The sequence below is a fragment of the Hippopotamus amphibius genome, chromosome 4 (assembly GCF_030028045.1).
Source record: "Hippopotamus amphibius kiboko isolate mHipAmp2 chromosome 4, mHipAmp2.hap2, whole genome shotgun sequence".
Taxonomy (NCBI): domain Eukaryota; kingdom Metazoa; phylum Chordata; class Mammalia; order Artiodactyla; family Hippopotamidae; genus Hippopotamus; species Hippopotamus amphibius.
Genome location: NC_080189.1, coordinates 120,544,955 through 120,570,999, shown reverse-complemented (window position 1 = coordinate 120,570,999; position 26,045 = coordinate 120,544,955). Strand labels below are relative to the sequence as shown.

At 36.3% G+C, this 26,045-nt stretch overlaps 1 protein-coding gene across 1 annotated transcript in view; it reads right to left on the bottom strand.

Moving 5' to 3' along the window:
* MALRD1 (MAM and LDL receptor class A domain containing 1) overlaps positions 1-26,045 on the bottom strand; it is a 578,637-nt gene that overhangs the window by 405,800 nt on the left and 146,792 nt on the right. Inside the window, exon 20 of the mRNA XM_057732597.1 lies at positions 7,180-7,267. Within this exon, the coding sequence (XP_057588580.1) occupies positions 7,180-7,267 (88 nt within the window). The remainder of the gene's footprint in view (positions 1-7,179; positions 7,268-26,045) is intronic.

The following is a 26,045-nucleotide window of genomic DNA, read 5'->3' as shown; positions in this document are numbered from 1 at the left end:
GTTTTCCTCTGCTATGACTCAGAGCATGATTTCTTAAAGAATCATGCTTTGAACTCAGGTGATACTAGAAATGATTTCATATAGTACGTGGATAAACTTCACGTTTTTAAAACATATAAATTGTGAGCAATTTTAACAGTAAAATATACCTAGAATCATAATCCCATCTTAGTTTGGGCTGCTATAATAGAATCCCACAGACTGGGGGGGTGGGGGGGACTTAAACACAATTTATTTCTCACAGCTCTAGAGGCTGAAAGTCCAGTATCAGGGCACCAACATGGCTGCGTTCTTGGTGAGGGCTGTCTTCTGGGTTATGTCCTCACGTGGCCTTCCCGGGTACATGCATGCAGAGAGAGAGAGATCTCACATTTCTTCCTCTTCTTATAAAACACTAATCCCATCATGAGGGCATCACCTTCATGAACTAATCAACCCTAATTACCTTCCAATGGCCCCACCTCCAAATACCATCACATTGGGGGGTTAAGGATCCAACATACGAATATTGGCGGGACACAAACATTTACTCCATAGCCAAACTCATGATTTTTTTAAACCTGTGATTGTTTAGAAATGCTAATGTTGGTAGCAATGATAGAGTTAATTCTCTTAAAACAAGAAAACACTAAAAGCTTTGCAGATGAGACAAAATTGCAAAGGTGAAATGCAAATAACTGAGCACCAATAAGCAGAGATTAGTCTGGTTTGATCTGATTTTCTTGCACATCCCTAAGCCAAAGGGAAACCAACTCACCTGCACAGCTGTCACTCTAAGTAGTTGACTCAGGCTCCAGATGGACTCAATGTTCTAATTCCTTGCTCTGTGAATTCCTTGTAACAAATAGGATATACTTCATGCTACCCTAATATAATCTTTCTGGTAAAAACAGATTTTCCAACTTATTTTATACTACACTTCCTCCCTACAGCTATTCCCACATTGGTAATTAAGCAAATAAAACTGATATCCTAAGCCGCTGATAAATTATTGCCAGCTTAGGCATATCACAACTGTGTGAATTACTTGACTAATACGCAGTTGTTCTTTATCTCCAGGCATGTTTTTCTTGTGACTTCCGATGTTAAGAAATATATTTAATTTAAAAATCTAAAAGACTACTTGAGGTTTAAACATAATCAATCTTCAGAAAAATGAAAAATTTGAAATCTCTACAGCACCAGGAGAAAAGCATATATTTTTCCTATTGCACTTAACACAATAACCTAGTTATACCCACAAGCTGAAACAACTATATTTAGCATAATCATACTAAAGTGTCTGTGTCTTTCTAGGTAGTAGGTTTTACTGAAATGTAGCTATTCTTTGGATCTGATTTATTAAAAACTGTGAAACAGCTATTTGCCTCATTTTATGAGTTGTCTTTACAAATAGACTTAATTAGCAGCTGGACAATTTTCAAGCTAAAAGTATTTTAACAGCCTTCTCCATTTTTGGTATTTAGCATTTCCCTCAACTAAAAGATGACAAAATTTTAAAGTTTTAAATTTAAACTAGATTAAGTCAGTTATTTGTCCAATTTTATTTTCTAGGAACATATTGGGTTGGCCAAAAAGTTTGAGTTTTCCTGTAAGATCTTATGAAAAACCCAAACAAACTTTTTTTATTGCCAACCCAATAAAAATACTAAGTTGCATGGACGCTAGGCTTTGGGCAAATTTTTTCCCTAGGTATATGCTAAATCACTTTATGAGACTACACCAAAGACACTAAAACCAGAATATTTCAAATCACAATCACTGAGTCTCAAATTTCTTCATTTTTGCCTTGAAGTCTTTTACAGAACTGCAAATATTTCCAACATTTCTAAAATTTTCTTCAGAGTCTGCATTTCCTTTCGAAAAATATGAAAAAAAAGGACCTCAAAGCAAAATGCTTTCATGTAATTTCTTATCCTGAGACAAATGTAATGGATACACCAAACAGCTTAGTATTAGAAGGTAAAAAGCTGTAGGTGATATCATAAAAGTGAACACAAAAGAACTCACATATTTTGCCACTGAAACAAACATCATTCTTTGCAGAAGGAAGGGAGACTTGATCAAGCACAAATAAAGCTGGTGAGATACTGAGGTGAAGAAGGAGGGATGTCAAAAATCCAATCAACTCAGCCACTGTGGCAACAATAACAACAGAAACCATCTGGTGGGTAGGGGAGGAACATGATAAAAAAAATGCTGTTAAGCATTCTCTAAAGAGTTACCAATACTTTTTCAATTTTAAGGTATCATCAGTTGCAAGAAATGCCACTGACTTAGTAACAACTTTCCTGTGAAAATCAAAACACTAATAACTTGGATAGTGGTGTTCTAATTCGAATAATTATTAATTCTAGTAATAAATGTAATACACTTGCTGAATTCTGAAATTTTAACTTTGATGAAAAGTGCGTAGGTATTTTTTCTTTCTTTGCAAACAGTGTGCAGTGATGCCACGTTGTCACAGATTTATTTTTCCAAATAACCCAGCTATCTCACCAATCATCTCGGACACAAGAAAGAATACTCCTGCTGCACATGCTCGTCTTGCTTTTCTGATGGAAGATGGAAGAAATAATGTGAAACAGATACTTCCTTTGGGATAATATTTAAAAATCTGAGTGTCTGGCAACAATTCTTCCTAAATAATCTACTCTGAATGTCTAATTCAAGGAGAAGGGAAAGCTATTTAACTTTGCCATCATTTTGCATCATTATCTACTCTGGGAACAGACAACATCATCACACACTGGTGCAGAGAATCGTAGGATTCTATTGCATGGTTAAGATTGTCTACTTTCCCTAGAAATGTAATTAATCTTGCCTAAACAGCTGTTTCTCTCCTTTCCTCCTGAATTAGATTTAAAATGAGAATCTTTATCATCAAAGTATTGAAACAAAGGAGATACAACCCATAACTGAGAATGGATTTGAAAATTGTTAGAAACAACTATAAGTTAGAAAATGAGAGAGAATTCACCTAGAAGAGCAAGCAGTGATGGTTTAGGACAAAGTGAAAAGAAACTAGTTTTATGGCATTAAAACTATTGAGGAAAATTAATAAAAGTTTGCAGTTAAGAAGCTCAATCATTTAAGTCAACACTGCTTCGAACCAAAGTCATGGCAGAGGTCATGGAAAAAGTAGAACAGATGTGAGAAATACTTTGGAGCTGGAGTCAGCAGTATTCTCAAGTGGGCAAGTTTAAGGGTAAAGCCAAAGACAACTATGGAGTTTCAATCCTGGGTTGCTAGAGAATGCCGATGTCATCAAAAGGAACAAGGGCGATATGGGGGAAAGACGGTGATTTTGAAGAAATGGCTAAAAACGAAATAATCTACTCCTTTTCAGTCACTTTTAGTATAAAATAAAATTACAGGTTACACATCTGCACTTTGGTCATGAGGTCAACAGTTTGTGTTTTTTTAGTTTTTACTTGTTTTGTTTTGTTAATCAATGAGGAAACATGCTGTAGATAATGTTTATATTGGAAGCAAATCAGTGTCGCTAACTGAACCTACATGGACTGACCCCACCTCATCTAACACGACGTCATGCAAAACACTGACTGATAATCAAGAGCAATGTTTTTATTAAGAGCCTAATTTTTATTTTTATTTTCATTTTCATCTAATGGTAAGATCACATCAACTTGCCTTTATGAAACCTATGGCTTCAGCAGGCTTTGTGGTTTCAACCCAAAGTTTCCTTTGTTATGATGCCAATATGAAAACCACACAGTTCAGACTGTCTTTAAAATTCCATATTTTTCTTCCAAGCCTTAAACCAGAAAATTGGGACTAATGGTGTGTAACTGATATTTCACATCTCTGCCCTTGTTTCTTACAGTCCTTTTCCCTCCACCTTGGAAACATCAGCCATAGAATGCATGTAGCTGGATAATTAAAGCAGCAACAGTAGCGATGATGACTTGTGTTTCCTTTTTGTATTCTTTTTTGTTCTCCTCTGCCACTGGATTCTCCATAAGCTAAGAGTGGGAGGTGATTTGGCCCTGAAATCAGACACCTTAGGTGAAAATTTCATTCCTTCCCTCAATTGCATTCTCATCTAGGTCACCTATGCTCTTTTAGTTTTTCACACCTGTAAAATGGAAATTGCTTTCTCTTCCTTGGGAGGTTAGTGTATTTGATGTGCAATAATAATAATAGTGGTAACCATTATGATCCAAAGAAGCAGACATTGTACTCTGCAGCTTTATAGCTGGGTAGCCTAGCTATAACTGGGATAACAAAGGCATCCATCCTACTCATCATCCAAGAGCTCTTCAACTGTGATGCACCAGGCACTAGACTCTTAAAAGGATATAGGATTATATGAGATGATACACAGAGTGACAGATGGTATTAATGTGACCATTTATCAGCTCCCTGTCTTATAAGGACTTTCTGTATTCCCTGCCCCGCCAAGCTCCAGGTCTGTGGCAAATACTTCCTTGCCCTATTGCTAGGCTTGGCCAACTAACTTGCTCTGACCAATGAAGTGAGTAGACATGAGGCCCTAATAGGAGAGTTAAGTGTTCTTTCTTTTCCCACTCCTCTAACTTAAAAACAGAATGTGTCACACAGGGACTTGGTCCATCAGCCAGGGTCCCGGATACACAGGGCACATGGAATAGGGACACATAGCTTGGAACTACATACAGAGCTATGAACAATAGTTACATATGTTTGCTGTTATTATTCTACGCCAAATCACACACTTAAAGAGTAAGAAAGAAATGCTTGTGGTTGTAAGCCACAGAGATTTGGCTTTCAACAGAAGCTGATATATAGTGTCTTACCTACAAAAGTAATTAATATTTTAGGGCTTCCCTGGTGGTGCAGTGGTTAAGAATCTGCCTGCCAATGCAGGAGACATGGGTTTGATCTCTGGTTCGGGAAGATTCCACATGCCGCAGAGCAACTAAGCTCGTGTGCCACAACTACTGAGCCTGTGCTCTAGAGCCCACGAGCCACAACTACTGAGCCCATGTGCCTAGAGCCTGTGCTCTACAACAAGAGAAGCCATCGCAATAAGAAGCCCATGCACTGCAATGAAGAGTAGCCCCCGCTTATCGCAACTAGAGAAAGCCTGTGTGAAGCAACGAAGACCCAATGCAGCCAAAAATAAACTAATTAAATAATTAAATTAAAAAAGAAGGTATGAAGAATGGAATTGCATTTAAAAAAAAGAACAGACGTCTCTCCGCCTATCCACCCATATATCCGATAGATGTTTATTGAGTATCACTATGTGCCAGATACTCTATGCTACTGAAGGTACGGCAGTGATCAGATAAAACCCCTGGTCTCATGCACCAACACTATTGTGGGGGAAAATCAAATCTGACTACAAGGGGATAGGTGTTGTGGAGAAAATACAGGGGAAGAAGATAGAAAATGTCAGGTAAGGAGATAAGAAGAGATGTGTTGGGGGGGGGGGGAAGAGAGAGAGGTTGAGAGAAAGTGTCACTAGAGAAGAAATTTTCAAGCAGAGATCAGAAAGAAGTAAAGGGGTGAAGAGGATCTCTGGGGGAAGCACATTCCAGGAAGCAGGAAAAGCAGGTATAAAAGTCCCAAGGCATAAATGTGTTGGAGTGATCAAGGACCAGTCAAGAGGTCTTGTTGAGAGACATCAATTAGAAGCATGTTGGTAGAAGGCAAAGTCACAGCTGTATGAGAGGGCCAGTCATTTATTCCTTGGAAGTTATTGGAAGAAGTTTGGCTCTTGTTCTGAATGAGGTGGGATGTCATAGGGAGACTCATGATAGGGTGACATGAGCTTATGTAAGTTTGAAAAGGATCATTCTGGCTGCTGTTTTGAGAAGAAATTATACGATTCAAGGTTAGAAGCAGATAGGTCATTTAAAAAGCAACCACAATAATCTATATAGAGACAATGGTGGCTTGCACCAAGACGAGAGTAGCAACAGCACGAGAAATAGTGGACTCCAGATGCATGTGAAGCTAGTGGCTGACCAGACCTGCTGATGAAGAAGCAGCAACTAGAGATAAACTTATCATTTACTGAGACCAGGAGGCGTGCAAGAATGGTAGGAGTGAGGGAGCGATGGGTCATCAAGAATTTACTTTTAGACCTTGAGGTATAAGGGTAAACTTGTTGAATTCTGATTTCCTTCTTGCTGGCTTTCCAGAGCGGGGTCTGGCTTTCTGCAGAGTCCCATTGAAACCACTGCACAGAGAATGGTAATTACTCCTGCCAGAATGATGAGGTGGAGAGTCAGAGCTGTGACATGTAGCTACAGCAGAAAGAATTGGAATCCAGCCCTCTGATTATGTCTGGAGAGAGGCTGGTACTCTTCTGACTGGTAATGCCGGTCATGGTGGACCAGGGCGGCATGTTAAGTTTTCAGCACATGAAAGTGCTCTCCACATGGAGTTCTGCAAATGATTTTTAAACTACCCAGTCGCTGATCACTCTAGGAAGAGAGACTGTGCTTCCCCTTGTCAGGCAATTAAAGAGTCTACAGCCTCAGTGCCAAGATTACCCTCCAAGAGCTTGCTACTCAGCCCTACTAGATCACTATGCACTGCCTGGAGGCATCTCCCCTGGGATGTGTTTGTTTTAGCTTATTTTCCCTAGTTATCTTTGAGATGCCTATTATGTCAAAGTTGGGATGTTGAGTAGGTGGTTAGTACCTAAATCTGGAGTTCAGGGGAAAAGTTGAGGATGGAGAAATAAATCTGGAAGATATGCATTAGCTTTCTTTAATGGAAAGAAGTCTATAACTTGAAAAGGAAATGGCTGGCAACAATCGTCGAGGATATGTAAAGTGCAGCCCAAAGGTAAAACTCACTGAAGGTAACTGAGAGGTTATTAAAGTCTCCAAAACAATGTAATTATAAGGCAACCAATTCTGCTACTATAACCCCCCAAATATGATGAAATTAGAGTTTAATGTGACACAATTTCCTAATATTTTGCATATATTACACGCAGAATTGATTCAAACCTCTTTACTATGTTTGCAAAGATCTTAAGGCTGATTACTAGCAAAGATTCACAATCTTTTCCAGAGTTGATATATTAATAGAATAGAGCAGAAGTGGGAGTATTTTGGAATATTTATTGAAATAAAATATTGATTTCCTTGGCATTTTTTTTTCAAATAAACAGGTTTGAAAAAAAAAAAACTCTTATACTAAAATATTCTTCCTTACCAGGGTAAAGAGTGCAGTCCATAAACGACAAATCATCAATTGCAATGTCTCCAGTGAAGCCATCTCCCACTGAAGCTTCCACCAAAATCTAAGAACAATGTAAGAAATTTGTTAACACTGTGAAGGAAATTAATTTATGGAAACTCATCGTTGAAAAGGAATTCAGAATTTACCTAAAGAAAACTCTCTTCTGAATCATTAAAAGCATACCTTGCAAAATTCTCTAAGCAGGTATCTTGCCTCTCCCTGAACACTTCCAGTAATAGGAAGCTCCACACCTTACTGGGCCCATTAAATCCATGAAGCTCATTCTGCGTCTTGTGAGTTTTGATTTTTTGAATTTTCAGTATATCAGATTGATATCTACTTCCTCATAACTCTCAACCATTAATTCTAGACTAGTCCTGCTTTCTTCTGAGCCTTTAAGTAGCTGAAGGCAAAGTACTGAACCTTTGCCCACCGTTGCCCCAGTAGTTCAGCTGTTTCCAAGGTTAAACCTCTTCATCCTTCAAGAAACCCAATTTGTTGCTAGAGGCACTTGCTAGAATGCACATTTTGAAGAGCTTTAAAATTTTTCTCACATCGACCTTATTCTGTAACACTTTATGAAACTGGCTAATCATTATTAGAACTGCTTCAGAAACACATTAATCACAGTGAACTCAGACGGCATTGGTGCTGTTACAGAAGCTGCAATTTCACTGCAACACCAGTAAAATATGAAATACTGACAAACCACTATAGTGCACGGCAGATTGTGATTAGGGCTGATATTTACTATAATAGAATTAATCATGATGAATTATTTTAATACTCATGCAAATATGTTGCATACGTACTAGGAATCCTGCTATAATTTAATAATGAAGGACATCGAGCAAACTCAAAAAACACATTCCTTTTTTTCCCACTATTATACAAATATATATTTCTGTTTCATTTTTCCTCACAAATGCTGTATGTGGGAAGTTGAGATTTTATTTCATTTTTCAAATTCTATCCTCCATTAAAAGTTATTTCATACATTCTTTATGTCCTAATTAAAGAAGATAATTAAAAGGTCAAATTACTGACCTTAAGCCTCTTAATATCTTCCACCAACTCTCTAGGTTTTCTTGAGAATGACTAGAATTTTCTCCTTTATTTGTCACTAAGGAAATGAATCAATTTGGAAAAGTTTTATGCATTTAATGAATGGGCAAATATAGTCTATGTAATATTGCCTGAGGAACAGGAAGTCTGCTGCTTTAAAACGGATCACTGCAAATATAAAATACCCTTCTTTTTACCACTGTCCTGCTTAAAAGAAATATTATAGTCAGAGAAAACGAAAACACAAAAAGAATACTCAGTACTAAATCATACCATTATTCTAATAAACGATACGCCAGCAGTCAGAATTTGGCAGAACACCCTGTAATAAAATATCTTTTGTTTTAGAGAAAAAATAAGACTGCAGTTGGGTGTACAATAGGGAAAAGGTGTAAGCAAAGACTGATAAATAACTAATACACTATTTACTAATACATTCCTTGGATCAATATTTGTCTGTCCTTGATATATGTATAAATACAGCTGATTCACTCTGGTGTACAGCAAAAACTGGCACAACAGTGTAAAGCAATTATATTCCAATAAAGAGCTCAGGAAAAAAAATTTTTCTATCCCAATACAACATAGGACATGGTAACAAAAGGCTCAGAAGATGCAAGAAAAAGGAAAAACTAGGATAAATAAAAATAAATACTACCCACTTGGCTACCTGGCTCATGATTATCTTTGTTTATTCATGAGAAGAGATTGAAAACTGTTATAACAGAATCTCAAGTCTATGAAAAGCATACCTGTACATGTAAACATCTGTAAGCTAACTTTAGGGATATATACACATATGTAGCTCCATTTCACTGTGTGGGTGGACTCAACTGTTCCAAAGCATTCCTTTTGCTGTCTTTTTATAGTCCCAAATTAAAGAATTGGCTATTTGTGAAAGTTACAAATTTTCTCATTTATGGTCTGCACCAGGTAAGCAGCATTTCTGAGTGGATGCTGTCTACACAAAGATTATTGGAGTTGATTGGCGTTTACTTCATATTACATGATAACCACTTTGATATTGCTTCTATTAGCATTCATCGTCAATGGGAAGACACAGAAATAGTCCAAGGCAGAGGACAGTTGGGTCTTGCACTAAGACGCAATTTAATCATAATTTTTACCAAAATATCTTCAATTTCCTTGCCTCTAAATGGTAGCATTCTTGAGAAAGAGTAAGTAATAATTTCAAGCTGAGATACTAAAAAATGTCAATTTGCATATATAACTGCAATCTCAGCCTCTTTTGAATATTTAATTAAGACAGCCATCTTTTAAAAACCCTACTTAATAACAAATCACATCTTGAGAAAAAGTATGAATGTTGAAGTTTAATTCTACTTCTGTACTATATTTAATTTAGCTTTTGCGAAAAGCTTTGCAAATTATCCTAAGAAACTAGTCACAAAAAAGAGCAAACCTAAGTGTCTCTATTCTGGAAAATTCACTTTCACTTTTGGTGTTTTTCCCAGAATAAATGAAAGGATATTAAAACACTAATGTTATCGTATGCAAGGCAGTATTGCCACTCTGGACATTAGAGAAGCCAAATTTTACTTCTAAGTTTCATTAGCACCTTACTGAATGACTTAAAGGGCGACTGAAAATTCCAGTTTGGTCTGAATGACCTGCATTATCTGCGGAGGCCAGTTCTACTAACATTATAACTGCTACTGGCTTGGAAATTTCATAAAGTAATCCAGCTATGCTAAGTTGTTCTTTTCATGGGCTGTTGCAAGCTCCAAATAAAGATGGAGTGGCTGTGTCAACTACATTTGAAATTTTAGTTCTAATATAACCAAAGACTCTAATGTTAAATAAGACTCTCAAAATTTGCCTTAACAAATTTTTTTTTCTATATTTAGGAAACTTTGAATTATTCAGCAAAAGTTTTAAATGATATGAAGACCATTTATCATACATATGTAAGACACAATTTAATCATAATTTTTACCAAAATACCACTGATTTCCTAACATATAATTAACTCATAAATATATATACACTTACAAATAAATTAGTTTCTATTAACTTATAAGAAAGAGAAATGGAATTGATTCAGCCTGCTACCTAGTCTAACCACCCTGTGTTTGGGAAAAAATATGAAATTCCAGCATAATATATCAATTTTTAACATGACGCATCTTCAGAAAAACTTGAAAGAAAGGAATTGTTGTTTAAGACTTATAAAAAGCACGTAACCTACATGGAGCAACTGGAATTCCAGTGCCTTACTGATAGGAATCTAAAACAGTACAGCCACGTTGGAAAATAGTTTGGCAGAAATAAACCGATGCATTAACTGACCATAAGGAGATATGACAAAGGACATAGTATACAATGGATAAAAGATAGTCTCTTCAATAAGTGGTTCTGGGAAAACTGGACAGCTACCTGCAAAAGAATGAAATCAGAACATTCTCTAACATCCTATGTAAACTCAAAATGGATTAATGACCTAAATCTAAGACCAGAAACCATAAAACTCCTACAGGAAAACACAGGCAGAACACTCTTTGACAAAAATTGTAGCAATATTTTTTTTTGGATCTGTCTAGTAAAGTAAAGAAAATTAAAAATAAACAAATGGGACCTAACTAAATTTAAAAGCTTTTGCACAGCAAAGGAAACCACTGACGGGTGAAGGGGAAGCTGAGACAAAGCGAGAGAGTAGCACAGACATATATATAATACCAACTGTAAAATAGATAGTCAGTGGGAAGTTGTTGTATAACAAAGGGAGTCCAACTCGAGGATGGAAGATGCCTTAGAGGACTGGGGCGGGGAGGGTGGGGGGACTCAAGGCGGGGGAGTCAAGGAAGGGAGGGAATACAGGGATATATGTATAAAAACAGATGATTGAGCTTGGTGTACCCCCCCAAAAAAAAAAAAAAAAAGGAAACCACTGACAAAATGAAAAGACAACCTACTGAATGGGAAAAAATATTTGCAAATGATGTGACCTATATGTGGTTAGTATCCAACATATATAAACAGCTCATATAACTCAACATCATTAAAACAAACAACCCAATTTAAAAAAATGAGAACTGAATTTTCCAAAGAGAAAATGCAGATGGCCAACATGTACATGAAAAGATGCTCAACATCACTAAACATGGGGGAAATGCAAATCAAAACCACAATGAGATAACACCTCACACCTGTCAGAATGGCCATCATCAAAAAGAACTCAAATAACAAATGCTGGTGAGGATGTAGTTAAAAGAGAATGCTCCTACACTGCTGGTGGGAATGTAAATTGGTACAGCCACTGTGGAAAACAGTATGAAGATTTCTCAAAGAACCAAAAATAGAACTACCATATGACCCAGCAGTTCCATTCCTGGGTATATATCTGAAAAAGAAAAAATACTGTATTTCTTCTTAGCCAATGTCAGGATTTAGAATACATGGATTTGCTAAGAATTTTTTATTTTTCTATGAGTAGAAAACACTTTGGTCTTGTGCCAACTTCTTCTTTGGTTACCAAGAAGGAAAAAAGTCTGGAGTTTCTCGCCATCAACGACAGAATAAACTAAATGGTGATGACTCAGCTCCAGAGAGTTTAGTTTAACCCAAACAGTGCTTTCAAGTAGAATAGATTCCCAAATACTTTTAAAGTAGGATATTTCACAAGAAGATACTGCCTGTAGTTGCCACAGTCCCCATCAGTTGCTATGAATTATTTTACACCTGAACTACTTCTCAATTCACATCCCTTGCCTGGTTCCCATGGGCACCTGGGTTTGCAATTCCTTGTGCATGATACTTAGGTCAGAAACTATGAAGGGTCTGAGACTTTACCCTACTCGCAAGCTAACAAGTTAGCCTGCCACTGTTTCATATACATATACTGACAGAAGATATAAGATCCCTGATTTACAGAGATAGCAAAAAGTATCAATGAGAGAAATATCTTCCACTGGTTCCCCACTTCCCGCAGGCCAACATAATAAGTGTCAGATGTTTCCCTGCATGAATGGTGGGCTGCACCATAGAAGAACTCCAACATTAGGAGATTCTAGCTGTTATAGGCTGCTGGCACATCTGAGGGAGAGGGAGGAGGAGGAAGTAAAGCAGGAGAGAGGAAGGCGAGGGGCAATAGGTAGGTAAGTTACTCTGGAATGTAAGCAAATGTCTCAGGGTAAAGTCCATGCAATACATCATTTGCTCAGAAGCTGAACAATGCAGAGCAGAAGAAATGCATGGAGGGAACTTCCTAGGTGGCGCAGTGGTTGGCAATCCACCTGCCAATGCAGGGGACACGGGTTCAATCCCTGCCCCGGGAAGATACCACATGCCACGGAGCAGCTAAGCCCATGCACCACAACTATTGAGCCCGTGCCGCAACTACTGAAGCCCATGTGCCACAACTACTGAAGCCCATGTGCCTAGAGCCTGTGCTCAACAAGAGGAGCCACCACAATGAGGAGCCACCACAATGAGCCCGTGCACCACAATGAAGAGTAGCCCCCACTTGCTGTAACTAGAGAAAGCCCATGTGCAGCAACAAAGACCCAACCCAGCCAATAAAAAAGATAATTGATTAAAATAAATAAAAGAAATTCATGGAGGCACTTCCCTGGTGGCACAGTGGTTAAGAATCCACCTGCCAATGCAGGGGACATGGGTTCCATCCCTGGTCTGGGAAGATCCCACATGCTGTGGAGCAACTAAGCCATGCACCACAACTACCAAACCTGTGCTCTAGAGCCCATGAGCCACAACTATTGAGCCCATGTGCCACAACTACTGAAGTCCATGCACCTAGAGCCCCTGCTCTGCAATAAGAGAAACCCCCACGAGAAGCCTGTATACCATAATGAAGAGTAGCCCCTACTTGCCGCCAACTAGAGAAAGCCTGCACACAGCAATGAAGACCCACACAGCCAATAAATAAATAAATAAATTTATTTAAAAAAAAAAGAAAGAAATGCATGGAGAACTATCTCCCAGTGGCAAAGCTGGACAGTGCTACATTGCTTATATACTTAATTTGTGGAAGTATGAAGACCCCTTCATGTATGTGTAAATTGAAATGTTTATCTAAATTTAGCCTCCTTTCCTCTTATAACTCATTTTATACTGTCCTGAACTGAATGAGTGTAACCTGTTAGAGTGTCTCAGAGATGGCCACCCACCTGTGTTAGTCCAACTCCTTTTCCACCCACAAAATCTTTTTCCATCAGAGCTTCTGCTATATTGAGTAGAGATTTAAAAAAAAATCAAGGAGAAAAGGATGTTGTTGAAGAAATAAGGTCATTGAAAATTTCATTCATGTTTCTTTATTTGGATAGTAATTTTTTCTGTTATTCTTCATGAATGACAGAGATGGAAACAAAAAAATTCATCTCTGAGAATTCAGGTCATATTAGATTGATTTGCTTTTCACAGTTTTTAAAGGATTGGCAAATCACGAAGGTTATTTCCACTACTTTTCTCTCTATGCCATTTGAGATGTACAGGAAGGGTCAAAATTTGGGCAAGTTGTTTTTTTCCCCCTCCAATTCTTAACAGTGCCTTTTCGGAACTTGCCTAACTGGGTTTTAAAAGTGATAAATGTCGATCAATTTGAAATTAATTTGCTACTTGAAACTACAAACTCAAACGCTATTTTAAAGCATCCTCCAGGGACTCATATAGCACATAACCCATTTCACATCTCATCTATTATGTGAATGAAGACAAATAGTTCTCAGTTTCCCTAGTTCTAAGAATTTATACGGAACCTATTTGATTGGAGGCTACAAAGAAGCTTTTAATTGAAAAAAGCCTGGTCAATATGAGAGAGAGAAAAGGAATGCACGTTTAGAATTGTGGAATTTTTAAAAGTTTGGAAGACAGTGTTTTTATTATTTTAAAATGACGCAGTAAGGTATAAGATTTTAATAGAACACAAAGTAATACTGTCCAAGTGATTGGTTCACATGTGCCAAAATTAAATTCTCATTTAAGAAGCATAGTTCTAAAATTCTTAAAGGTTATCTTTTTTCAGTTAACACTCATTTTTTTACCCTCCACACCAGTAAAAATTATACTTAGAGGAAAAGGAGTGGAACTGCAGTTTATTATTTTAGTATATAAGTCTTTTTACAAAAATAATCACGTGCCCCTCATTCTCCTCATGAAAGGAAGCTCCAAATTTACCCCTACCTCTATGCGGTCACTTCTTAAAACTGATCTAGACAGAAAGTGAGAAAAATCAGGCCACACATTTAAACCCAAATGATAACACACATTTGTCCTTTGTTTTAGTTCTGCATGTCGTAATATTCACCCAGTGATATTATTTCCTCAGAAAAGCCTTCCTCAATCACTCAAGCTGAAGCTATTTTCCTTTAAAAACTTCTCACAATTTTTAATTATATTGGTATGTGAGCATTTCAATGTCTGTTTCTTCTTGGAGATTTTAAGGACAAGTGAGATGAGGGACACACAAAGCTGTACACACAGCACCCAGCACCCTGATGAGCACATGGTGAGCACGTGACTATTTTAGGGAAAAATGAAACTTCTAACTTCAACTAAAACTGTAGATGTTACTCTTTATGTCATACCTCATTGCCCACATTTCAAATGGCAAATGATTATCAAAGAGACAAAAAGGCACAACATATACTGATTTATTCCTAAACCATTAGCAAATCCTGCTTCCTTTTTCTTTTAAAACTCCCTGTGTCTTTCTCTTTACACAGCCCTGTTCCTGGATTCCAACTCAATGTCTACTTGTATTTTTATGGTTTAGCTATCTTCTTTCCCTTTTTTCCTTTCCTAAATTTACTTACTTCTACATTTCCAGACCCTTCTTCCCTCCAACCTCTAGCTATTCTTCAAGCACCACTTTCTATCTGGAATAATACAAAGTTCATTTATTGGAGGGATTTCTTTTAAGTTATCTATATGTATTTGATAGCTATATCAGTTAAAAGCAATTATGCCACATTTTAAAAAATCTTTTCAGTTATTTAAACCTAAGCACAGAATGGGGCCTTAGAGAGCATTTAGATTCCAAAACCTTTATTTTCTGTTTGAATAAGTGAGACCCAGAAAGTTTAAAAAACCCACCTAAAGGTCCACAGATATGCTCAGTTGGTAAAATAATATCCAAACCATTTTCTTTTCAAGTCTCATTCTTGACTGGTTTAAAAATTCCAAATGCTTTAATCAAATTTTCACTTTTCATTTTTCCTTTTACTTTTATTAGGCTTTAAACTTTTTTTTTTTTAATGGAAAAGTGACTGATAAGAATTAAACAATGGGGAAGCTATGCGAATAATATAAGACCAATTCAGGTAGTTCTTTGTATTTAGATAATCATGAATCCTGATTACAAATATGTAACATCTACTAAGTGTTTAGTACTGTAATAATATTAATATAGCTTCCTTATGTGTGACACTTTAGTGTTTTGTGGCACATTAATACTCATTATGTCATTTGTACTTCAAAGTCTTAACATAGATAAGAATGTCCCATATACTAAATGTTCTTCCAAAGAAAACACTTTTTTCATTTTAGATTTTTAAAGTTCCACATTAGTTAAAATAGTTGTTTTTGAAGCCAATGATTTTAATGACATTATTTTCTTTAAAAAGTTACAGTATGTCATTTGAGATTTGTCTTTTAAGTATTTGCTATTGTCAGGTACCTGTGCATTTTGTAATCGTTCTTCAAATTTGACATCTTGAAGTAAAAATCTGATTTTATAGTTATCTTTCTTATTACCTACATGGGGAAATGTAAGTAATCATCTAAACCATTTATCACTAAAATGGTACTTGAATGTATTCTGAAATTAACTTTAACATGATAAGCGTTATAATGTAGTTTAGGGGGAAAGCATCTAGCTCATCAAAATCCATAATTTTACATATATTTGTGCTTAGGATAAGGCTAAAGTATATAACAGAGCTTATTACTGAACTGCAGAATTACAAGAACAGCATACAGAAATATCCAGAAATATTGCAAACTCTTTAGCATAGTAACTAAATATTCCTCCCTAGTTGCTTAGGAAGTGGATAGTTTTAGTTATAGAAATCTAAAGCAAAATCCACAGTGTTTTACACCCTGGGAAGTCCCTGCAACCCAAGTTATGCTTGAATATACAAAGTTATATTATTTCTTACTATAAAAATATTAATAGAATATTTTAATGAAGCTATTAAAATTTCTATCGTCATTAATTTCTTAAGTTTTAATTTTTTTTCTCAGTTTGTGAAGATGTGGCAGCTATTGCAACCAACTACTCTTTCAATGTGAAAGCTCTTCAGCTTTTCTATGTAAAAAAATCTTCATCAATCTATTTGTAGGAAGAACTTTCTCGATCTTGAGTCTGTGAGATTAGATGCATTATCTAGGCTAGCCAGGCAAATTCAATTTCCGTGTGTGTGTGTCTATATATACACTCTCAGAATTTTGCCAGATATTGTTCATAAAAAATTTCACCAAACCAGGTGGCAGCCCTTCTCACTACACACATTTGTATAATAGGATTCCCAATGTTGGTCCAAAGCAAAACAAAAACAAACACATCATTGATACAGACACATCTTCATATTAAACTAAGTGACATAGAACATTTCTCACTTCTAACTGATGATTTTGCTCACTCTTTTCCCAAACTCATCAAGCATTTTTTTGTACAAAAATAAAAATCAAATATCAATTTCTGACAAATTAGTATATCACTTCCCCTTGAAAACAGAGAACTCATTCTCAAAAGCTCTCTCATTGCACTGATAACTCAGCAAGACAGCTTTCATCCCAGTTCTGCCTGAGGAAAATATCCATACTCAGTCACCTTGGCTGCATCTGACAGGAGTTAAGCCTAAGCTTTCTTTTTCGTTCTTGCTATCTGGTGTCCAGGCTCTGCCCCCGGATTTCTTTACAAAAGGATGAGTTAGTCTCCAGCAGTGCCTCAAACCAGAACTGACTCTAGGGCATTGGCTCAGAAATCCCAGAACAGCTTCCATCTGGGGTTTTCTCCTCCATACCAGGCCATTCCACTGCAGAAGAAAATAAGCACTAGTGTCTCAGGCCAGCCTTCTCAGTGTCTGCTTCCTGGTACAGTCACCTTGGGTCTGGTCTTCAGTGGCCAAGGCAGTTTCTCCAGAAACTGAATATAAACTAAAAATGCCAGCTTATTAATGTAAAATAAAAACTTAACTAGAAATGTGTCTGAATACCTATTCCAACTGGTCATCAAATTCAGATCATCAGGAGAGGAAATCTTGAACAAAATCAAGATCAGAAGTACGTTTGGTGAGTAGACAGAGTAGAGGGAAGGCAGTGTGGAATATTCCCAAGGGACAGTATCAGCAAGCTAATACAGTCAGTTGTCTATCAGATAGAAAGGGACAGTGTCCTTTTGTAGAACTGAAAACAGATAAAAATCGTCACCAGTAATCAAAACTTGTAACAGAAGTGTAAAACATCGTAATTTATTATAATTCAGCTATCTTCCATTAACTACATTTAAGTTGCTGCTTTTTTTCAAATGCAATTTAAAAGAGAAAATAGGCCCCTGGGTGCCATTTAAGAGATAAGCTTGAGTGAATAGTCACACTTACAATGCATCTCCAGGTATTCTCATAATAAATTCAGACATTAAAACTGTGACACCTGCAACTGAATCTGTAAATCGAATGCAATCCCTATCAAATTACCAAATTATCTAGTTTTATAGAACTAGAACAAAAGTCCTAAAATTTGTATGGAGACACAAAAGACCCCGAATAGCCAAAGCAATCTTGAGGAAAAAAACGGAGCTGGAGGAATCAGATTCCCTGACTTCAGGCTATACTGCAAAGCTACAGTAATCAAGACAATATGGTACTGGCACACAAACAGAAATATAGATCAGTGGAACTGGACAGAAATCCTAGAGATAAACTACAGTCAACTAATCTATGACAAAGGAGGCAAGGATACACAATGGAGAAAAGATAGCCTCTTCAGTAAGTGGTGCTGGGAAAATGAGACTTGGGATTGCCATATATACATTACTAATAATAAAGAAAATATCAAATTGTACACTTTAAATATATGCAGTTTATTGTATGTCAATTGTATCTCAATAAAAGTTATTGGAAAAATAAATAAAACTTAACACCTAATTTAGATATAATTTCATCTAATATTTCCTAAACTTATCTTACCATCAGAATCACCAAGGGTTTTTATTAAAAATGCAGGTTCTTAGGACTTTCCTCTGGGGCTGCTGATACAGTGCATGTAAAGATTGACAATCTGTATTTTTAAAATGTTCCAGATGGTTCTGATACTTAGGAAAATTTAAGAACTACTAATCTAGCCCTAATTCTGTGTTTGAAAGTATAAAATAGATTCCTAGAGAAATAAAGTCCCTTGCTTGATAACTTAGACACTTTACACACACACACACACACACACTTTAGAGATAAAGTGTAATCTACCTAATAGCTGAGATAAGACATAGTATATGAATGCCTCCTAAACCAGATTCTGTCTACTCAGTGCTACCAGGAGAAGGTATATTATGCACAGATTTATTTCGTTTCTCAAAAGGAAATGTTTGCTACTTCCTAAACTCTGAAGATCTCTAGTTGTATCTTGTAGCCTCCTGTATATCAACTAAAGCCTTGGGAGAAAATTATTTTCTACTTTGATAAGCCCCCTGTTTCTACTTCTTAAGAATCGATTCCATTTTCTCTAGTTCTCCAGCATCACCTATGCTATACCTAAAAATAGTACTGCATCTCACAGTGAGCTCTTAGTACTCAAGCTTATGCAGCACATGAGCCCCCTTTAAAGGCAATATTTCGATGTTGAAACAAAATTAAAACTAGCACAATATGGAAGCCACTTACAGACTTCCTTTAAATCTGCTTCTCATCTCCAGGATTTTAAAAGGTAAGCTTGTGGAATGCTGCAAGCTCACTGATAGAAATCAACAGTTACCCTAAGGCAATGAATAGGCAGTTAAGATACCATCCTCACTGCCCCTGTCCTGACTGTCCCAGTTCACGGTGCTTCTGTAGGAGGTACAGACAGGTGTCCACAGGACAGGGACATCTCTCCTTGCTCTTAACTCACACCCAAGGCCACAACGTTTTCAATGTGTGTTAAAGAGACCAAGATACAGAACAATTAGTCTACATTTTTTTCTGGTAGGTAGATGAACTTTGTAATAACTAAATCTCAAAGTAAATCTAGAATCTAAGTATATATATGAAACAGGTTGCTCTCTGAATTGCACCTTGACATACCTGCTGGTTCTGTAGAAAATGCAAGTAAGCAATGGCCTTTAAAAAAAAGTCACTAGCCCTGGAGCTCTCGTAAATTTAAATCCCACGAAAACCAAAGCTTCACCTCTCACTAATCTCTCAGAATTAATTTTACATAAATTTATCTAAGTAAGCAAGGGAAGGTAAGACACCTGAAGAAGCAGTCAGTGGAGGAAAAAAATGTAGTAAATCATACGTATAAACAGCATGATGTGATGTGGTAATAAAAAAAATCAGTATCACCTAACATGTCTTAAATCTTGGGTTAAAGGACTATTCTTCAAAAACTAGACAGTTTAAGACACATTTTTAGATAGAAGAATGGAAAGTCATACTAGACAGATTATTAAAAGTGTTTCCTTTGGTGTAATTTAAGGATAGGACATTCACTTCCGCATAATGCATAAGAGTCTGAGTTAAAAATAAGGTTACCCTGTCAAACACTCACTTTCATGCTCTTTTGCGTCTCCTCCATCCTTGTGTTAGTGACCTCTTTTCAGTCTATTCTATTAAGGCTTCGAAAACATGTATTTTGTTGTCACCTCATCAGAAAACCATCACTCCACATCCTAGCCTTCTGAGTCGGCAGAAGACGGTTTGTATTCCAAGCTTGTTCTTAGTATACATTCCTAAACCTAGATGATTGGGAAGAATTGATACCATTCCCAATATATCTTTCAGTTAATAATCAGTGTGATCTGTCTCCAGGGTAATAGAAAAAAGGCCTGAAACCGTTGTTTGTCTAATCACGCAGCCTTTGAAACAAATCTAAACAAATCATAATGCTTGGACACATTCAAAAGTTACGTTCGAATTGGTAACTGGTAATGTGGCAACACAAGCAAACAAAAATAAACCAAAGAATCATGTCTAAGGATGACATACAATTTCTAAGATCAACAACAACAATCCTACTTCTGTGATATCAAAAGAATATAACGATCTTGTGGACTTCATAGTGGCTTATTGTAAAGATCAGGGCTCAACAAAGTCATAAAGTTCTTTTTTTCTTTAACTGGAAGCTTCATTAAAAAAAAAAAAGTTTTTTCGGTTGGAACACAGCCATACGAATTTTTTTTCCCAATTTGTTTTTTAGTCTCTAAGTTGCCGTCATTCTACCGTGACTCCGTTGAGTAATCACAAGAGCAGCCCTATGGCTCATGGCACCTAAAATATTTACTCCCTTGCTCTTAAAGAGAAAGGTTTGCAAACGCCTGGTATAGATTAAAACTGTTTTGGCTGTCAGCATCAATAAGAAGTAAAAGGTCCTTTCACGACCTTGCATTTTTTTAAGTGAATAATTTAAGAAATATACAAATACCTTAACAAATCACTTAATATCGAATAATTTAGACTAAACTGTTTTCAAGTTGCCCTTTTTTAGAAACTGTATTTCCTTTCTATCAAATTTAAGAGTTTTCTGTTCAATTTAGTTCCAAAACTGGAGAAAAACGTGTTAGAAATATTTGTGGTGCCTCTCAATTTTAAAAGAGTCTTAGATAAACTTTTTTGAAATACAAAGAATATTTTATGTACTCTATTCTCAGGTATAACCCTGGGTGAGCACTACTCTTAGGTAAAGCTTACAAAAAGGAAAGGCATAACTGTGAAAAGATTTTAAAACATTTTTGAGAATTATAGCTTAATCTGTAAAGCCAAATTTTCTATAGAGTAACTTTCCATTTTATATGCTTCTGGTGGTTTTAGAGGTAGGAGTCTAGGTTTGGAGATATAAATAGAATATCAAAGTATTTTACCTAATATAAGGTTAAATATTGAAAATAAAGATTCTGAGAAGTTAACTTAGGAAGAAAGAATGAGGGCAGAGTGAGACATGGAAGGAAGCAAGCCTGCTTGTAAGGATGAATTAACAGCTTGGCTATCACTGTGATGGAACCTAATGTGCCTTCTGAGGAGCTCTATGGAATAGTCTAAGAACCATCAATCTGGGAGGAGGGAAGGGCTTCATCCCCTACACGTCAGGGCTGCACCTGCACAAATACCCCACCTGCTAAGTGACAGAAGCTGTGAGTTGTGGGCGGGTCCAGGCAAGTGTTGTCCTATCACACCTTCACCAAGTGGTCCAAGCCCAAACTGACTGTTCAGCAGAAGCTAAAATAAAAGGTGGCGCTGTGAGAGTGAGAAGTGGTGTCCTTAAATGGGAACTGAGAAACTATTTGCTTTGTATTATAAGAGATGCAGACATGCACCCTTTAAGAACATCTACATACAACAAGTACTATTTAAGTACATTGATGAGTCACCTAATTCTGCTATCCGCTCTTTGGTTTTCCCTCTTTAAACATTCTCCCTACATTTTCAATAAATCAATCCTACATTTTCAACTACCACTGGTATGCTGATTATCCCAAACCTCCCTTCACTCCATACTTCCCTAAACTTCAGACAGTTTTTTTTTTCCCCAACCACTAGCTGGGCTGTTCTACTTTGCTGTTCCTCCAAGTTTTAAAATATCTTTAAACAACTCATCTTTCTCCCTAAAACTCCATTTCTTTTGCACTCTGTTCTATATTTCGACAGATGGCTCCCACTGTTGTTCTCGCCAGAATCTTGATTTATTCTTGACTACTCCCCATCATTCATACCACACATGTGAGCCTCAGTGGCATTATTTTCTAAATATTTCTTGACTCCTCTTCATTCCATCTATATTAGCTCATGTTCCTAGCTTAGGCCCCAGTTGTCTCCTACCTAATCCATATCTAGAAGCCCGCGCACGGCAATGAAGAGTAGCCCCTGCTCACCACAACTAGAGAAAGCCCGCATGTAGCAACAAACACCCAACATTGCCAATAAATAAATACATAAACTTATAAAAAAACAAACAGAACAAAACAAAAAAACAACAGATGAATGGATAAAGAAGATGTGGTACATACATACAGTGGAATATTATTCAGCCATAAAAAGGAATGAAATTGGGACATTTGTAGAGACATGGATGGACCTAGAAACTGTCATATAGAGTGAAATAAGCCAGAAAGAGAAAAACAAATATCGTATATTAACACACATCTGCAGAATCTATAAAAATGGTATGGATCAACTGCTTTGCAAGGCAGAAATAGAGACAGATGAAGAGAACAAACATATGGACACCAAGAGGGGAAAGCGATGGGAGGTGGGGGATGAATTTGTAGATTGGGATAGCCATATATACATTACTAATAAGAAAAAAATTCAAATTGTACACTTTAAATATATGCAGTTTATTATGTCTCGATAAAAGTTCTTTAAAAAATAAACTATATATATTAATTTTGTTATCAGTTTTTTTAATAGTAAGCCCTACTTCAAACATGTTCTCCCCATAGCTAAGAGTGATGTATCTAAAAGTCATTTATGATTGTTTCACTTAACTGATTAAAACCTAAATGGTGCTGTTGACTTAAAAGTATATATATATATATATATAAAAGTATATATATATATATGCACAACATGAGAGTTGCAAGTTATGCTTCATTTGGGGCAAAATGAAGACTGCAGCCTGGGAGACAGCATTTCAGATAGCTCTGAGAAGGTGAGGGGAGGAGCCAGGATATATAGGATGTCTGCAACAAAGGACAGGTAGTCTGGGAAAGTCAAAAGATTACTGTTAAAGAAAACCAGACATCTCAAATTAAGAAATTTAGCACTCTTCTATATATGGGGAGATGCAAGTTCTGGGCTCACTGAAATCATTCCTTTGATACGCACCTCACCTATCTGGGACCTGTATTTTCCCGTCCTGAGTTTCCTCAGGGCTCACCACAGGCAGTGGCTGCAGTCTGATGGCTGCTAGATGGCAGGTATTCTTTTTAGCCCTGAGCTTTCTCAGCTCACCAGCGCACACTGGAGGGCTGCAATCATTGATGACAGTGACATCCTTTGTTTATTGATATGGCAGGAAGTATTCCATTTATAAATATTCCATTCCATTTATAAATGTTCCATTTATCAGTGCCCATCAGCTCTAGGTCAAGGTACTCATTCATGACCATGACAAATGAGTCATTCCCTGCTCTGGCTTCTGTTGACCTTCCTCTGCCTCAAAACTTTATGCACCACGACTTATAGACGTGCTTAGCGGTTCTTCACCTCAGCACGCTGCTTCTCATCTGCGTGTATGTGCACAGGCCCCTGTGACTCCTTAACCCTGACCCCCAGCCCCAACACAGGCTACTGCCTACAGACATTGTAAGACCTACGTCATACGACACCTTCCTTGATATCACCTTACTTAGTCAGATGTCACTCTTTTTAAAAAAAATTCATTCTTATTATAAATTATTTGCTCCAGTTTCTCTCACTTTGTCCCCTTTAAAATGTGCTCCTCAAATGACAATGACCACCTACTATTTCCGTTTATATCACCACCATGTGGCATAGTGCCTAGGGCAATGGAGGGCCTCATATCAGTGAACAGATGATAAATCAATAGACATCAATTAGCACTTAAAAAAGGCTTCCTTTGAACTAAGTTAAAATTTCCACATGGAGATTATACTCCAAAGTTAATTTTGCTCTTTATGTTCCATTACTGTCAGGAAATTAATTCATTATTTACTTTCAGTATATCAACATTTTTTGCTGATATAAAAAAAAACTAATGGCCATCTCTAAAATATACAATAGTAGAGCTGTTGCTATCAGTAAAATTTGAATTATCTGAAAGGAAATTAAAAACATAAACTATGATCTTAAATGTGCTTTAGGGGCTCAAAAATAATTGAAATTCATGGTAGCTTAATAAAGGTTTAGGAAAGCTTTTTTAAGATACGATAAAACTAAATTTTACTTTCTTAATAAGAAGGATTTTTGTGACTCATATCATGCAAGAAGAATTGTAGAGTTCAGTCAATTGTGAATTAAAAAATGGAATTTATAGAATTTTATAATTGGAAACAATTTATAGATCATTTCATTATTCTGATGAGGAATTGGGTAATTAGAAGATTAAGTAACATCCATAAAGTCACTAGGTCTCTTAATGGAAAATTTAATCTTTAGAATCCAGGTATTCTAACTCCTGGTTTGATGTTATTTCCAATTTATCACATTGTTTCCCCAGTACTTTTAAAAATTAAAGTCGGGAAATTACATTTGTTTTACGTGCACAGCAAAAAATACCAAACTCAGCATAACAGCATAACCAATATGTATATCTATTAAAAAAAGAAAATTCTATATAAAAACCATCTCAAAATAATTGAATATAACTAATCAGGTAATCTAATAGGAAAAGCTCTAACAAAGGTATTTTATCCCTGAAAAGGGAACAAATTGAAAAAAAATAAGATAAATTCTTTGTAAACATGATGGAATATAAGCTAATTCATTTTAATCCAAAGCTTCAATTTGAAGCAAATTGACTTTCGAGTTATTCTCATTTTTCATTAGAATCTTGTTTTTCATTACATTACACTATGCTTCATATTAACTATAATCAATTTTTCATCTTAACACATGCTAAAAATACAAAGGGTCACCATGCTGGAAATAAGCATGAAGAATATTTGTTTCTAACTAAAATTTTTAAGTTTCGTGGAGAGTTTTTTTTTTTTTTTTAATAAAACGATCTTATTCGAACACAACGATTCTTCTTCATCCCAAGAACTGGGGTCTGTGAAGAAAAATAAGCAGCAGCTTAAAGATGACAAAGCATTAAAGACCCGGTGCTACTAACTAAAATTGCAGGGGGACAAGCTGACTTCCTGAACCACTTCGTTCTGTCTTTATAATTCTGAAAAAGCAAGAGGGAAGAGGGTGGGAGTCACATATTCATTTATTTGGGTATTTACGGGACTGTATTCCTTGAAATCCATCTTCATGTTTGCATATGTGCTTTTGATTCTGGCTGATACAACAAAAAAAATACAAGAAATCAATCTGTTTTTTCAGGTAATTATAATCTAAGGGCTAATATTATTTAGACATAATTTATATAAAAACTTACATCCATAACAGAATATTTTAGCTAACTGTTGTCTGGATAAATACCCCATTTCACTCTGTGCAAAAAGGCACACGATCATGTCCCTTTGCTCTGATTTAAGTCAAAGAATTTTTGCTTTAAAGGCAATTTAGGTTAGTGTTTAAGAACCTGAGCTCTGGAGTCACAATGCAAATCTTAAAAACCTGGTCTTACTACTCAATGTCTTCAAATTCCTTTATTTTGACCTCATTTTAGACTTACAGAAAAGATGGAAAAATAACACAAGTCCCCTTATGTCCCTTCACCCTACTTCTAATGTTAACATTTTACTGAACAATCCTATTTTCTCCAGGAAAGAACAGAACCTTCCTCTTAGTGTTTTGGGGAGATTATAAAAAGATAATATACAAAACACAGCACCTGGCACACATAGTGTTAAGTTAATATTAGCCATGGTTAATTATTTTGTTCTATATTTACATGGGTAAAGCTGCAGTAGAAAGTGGAGGCTAGAAGGAAAAGCAGAAAAGGAAGCTCCACAATCTGGCTCTGGGCTTCTATGA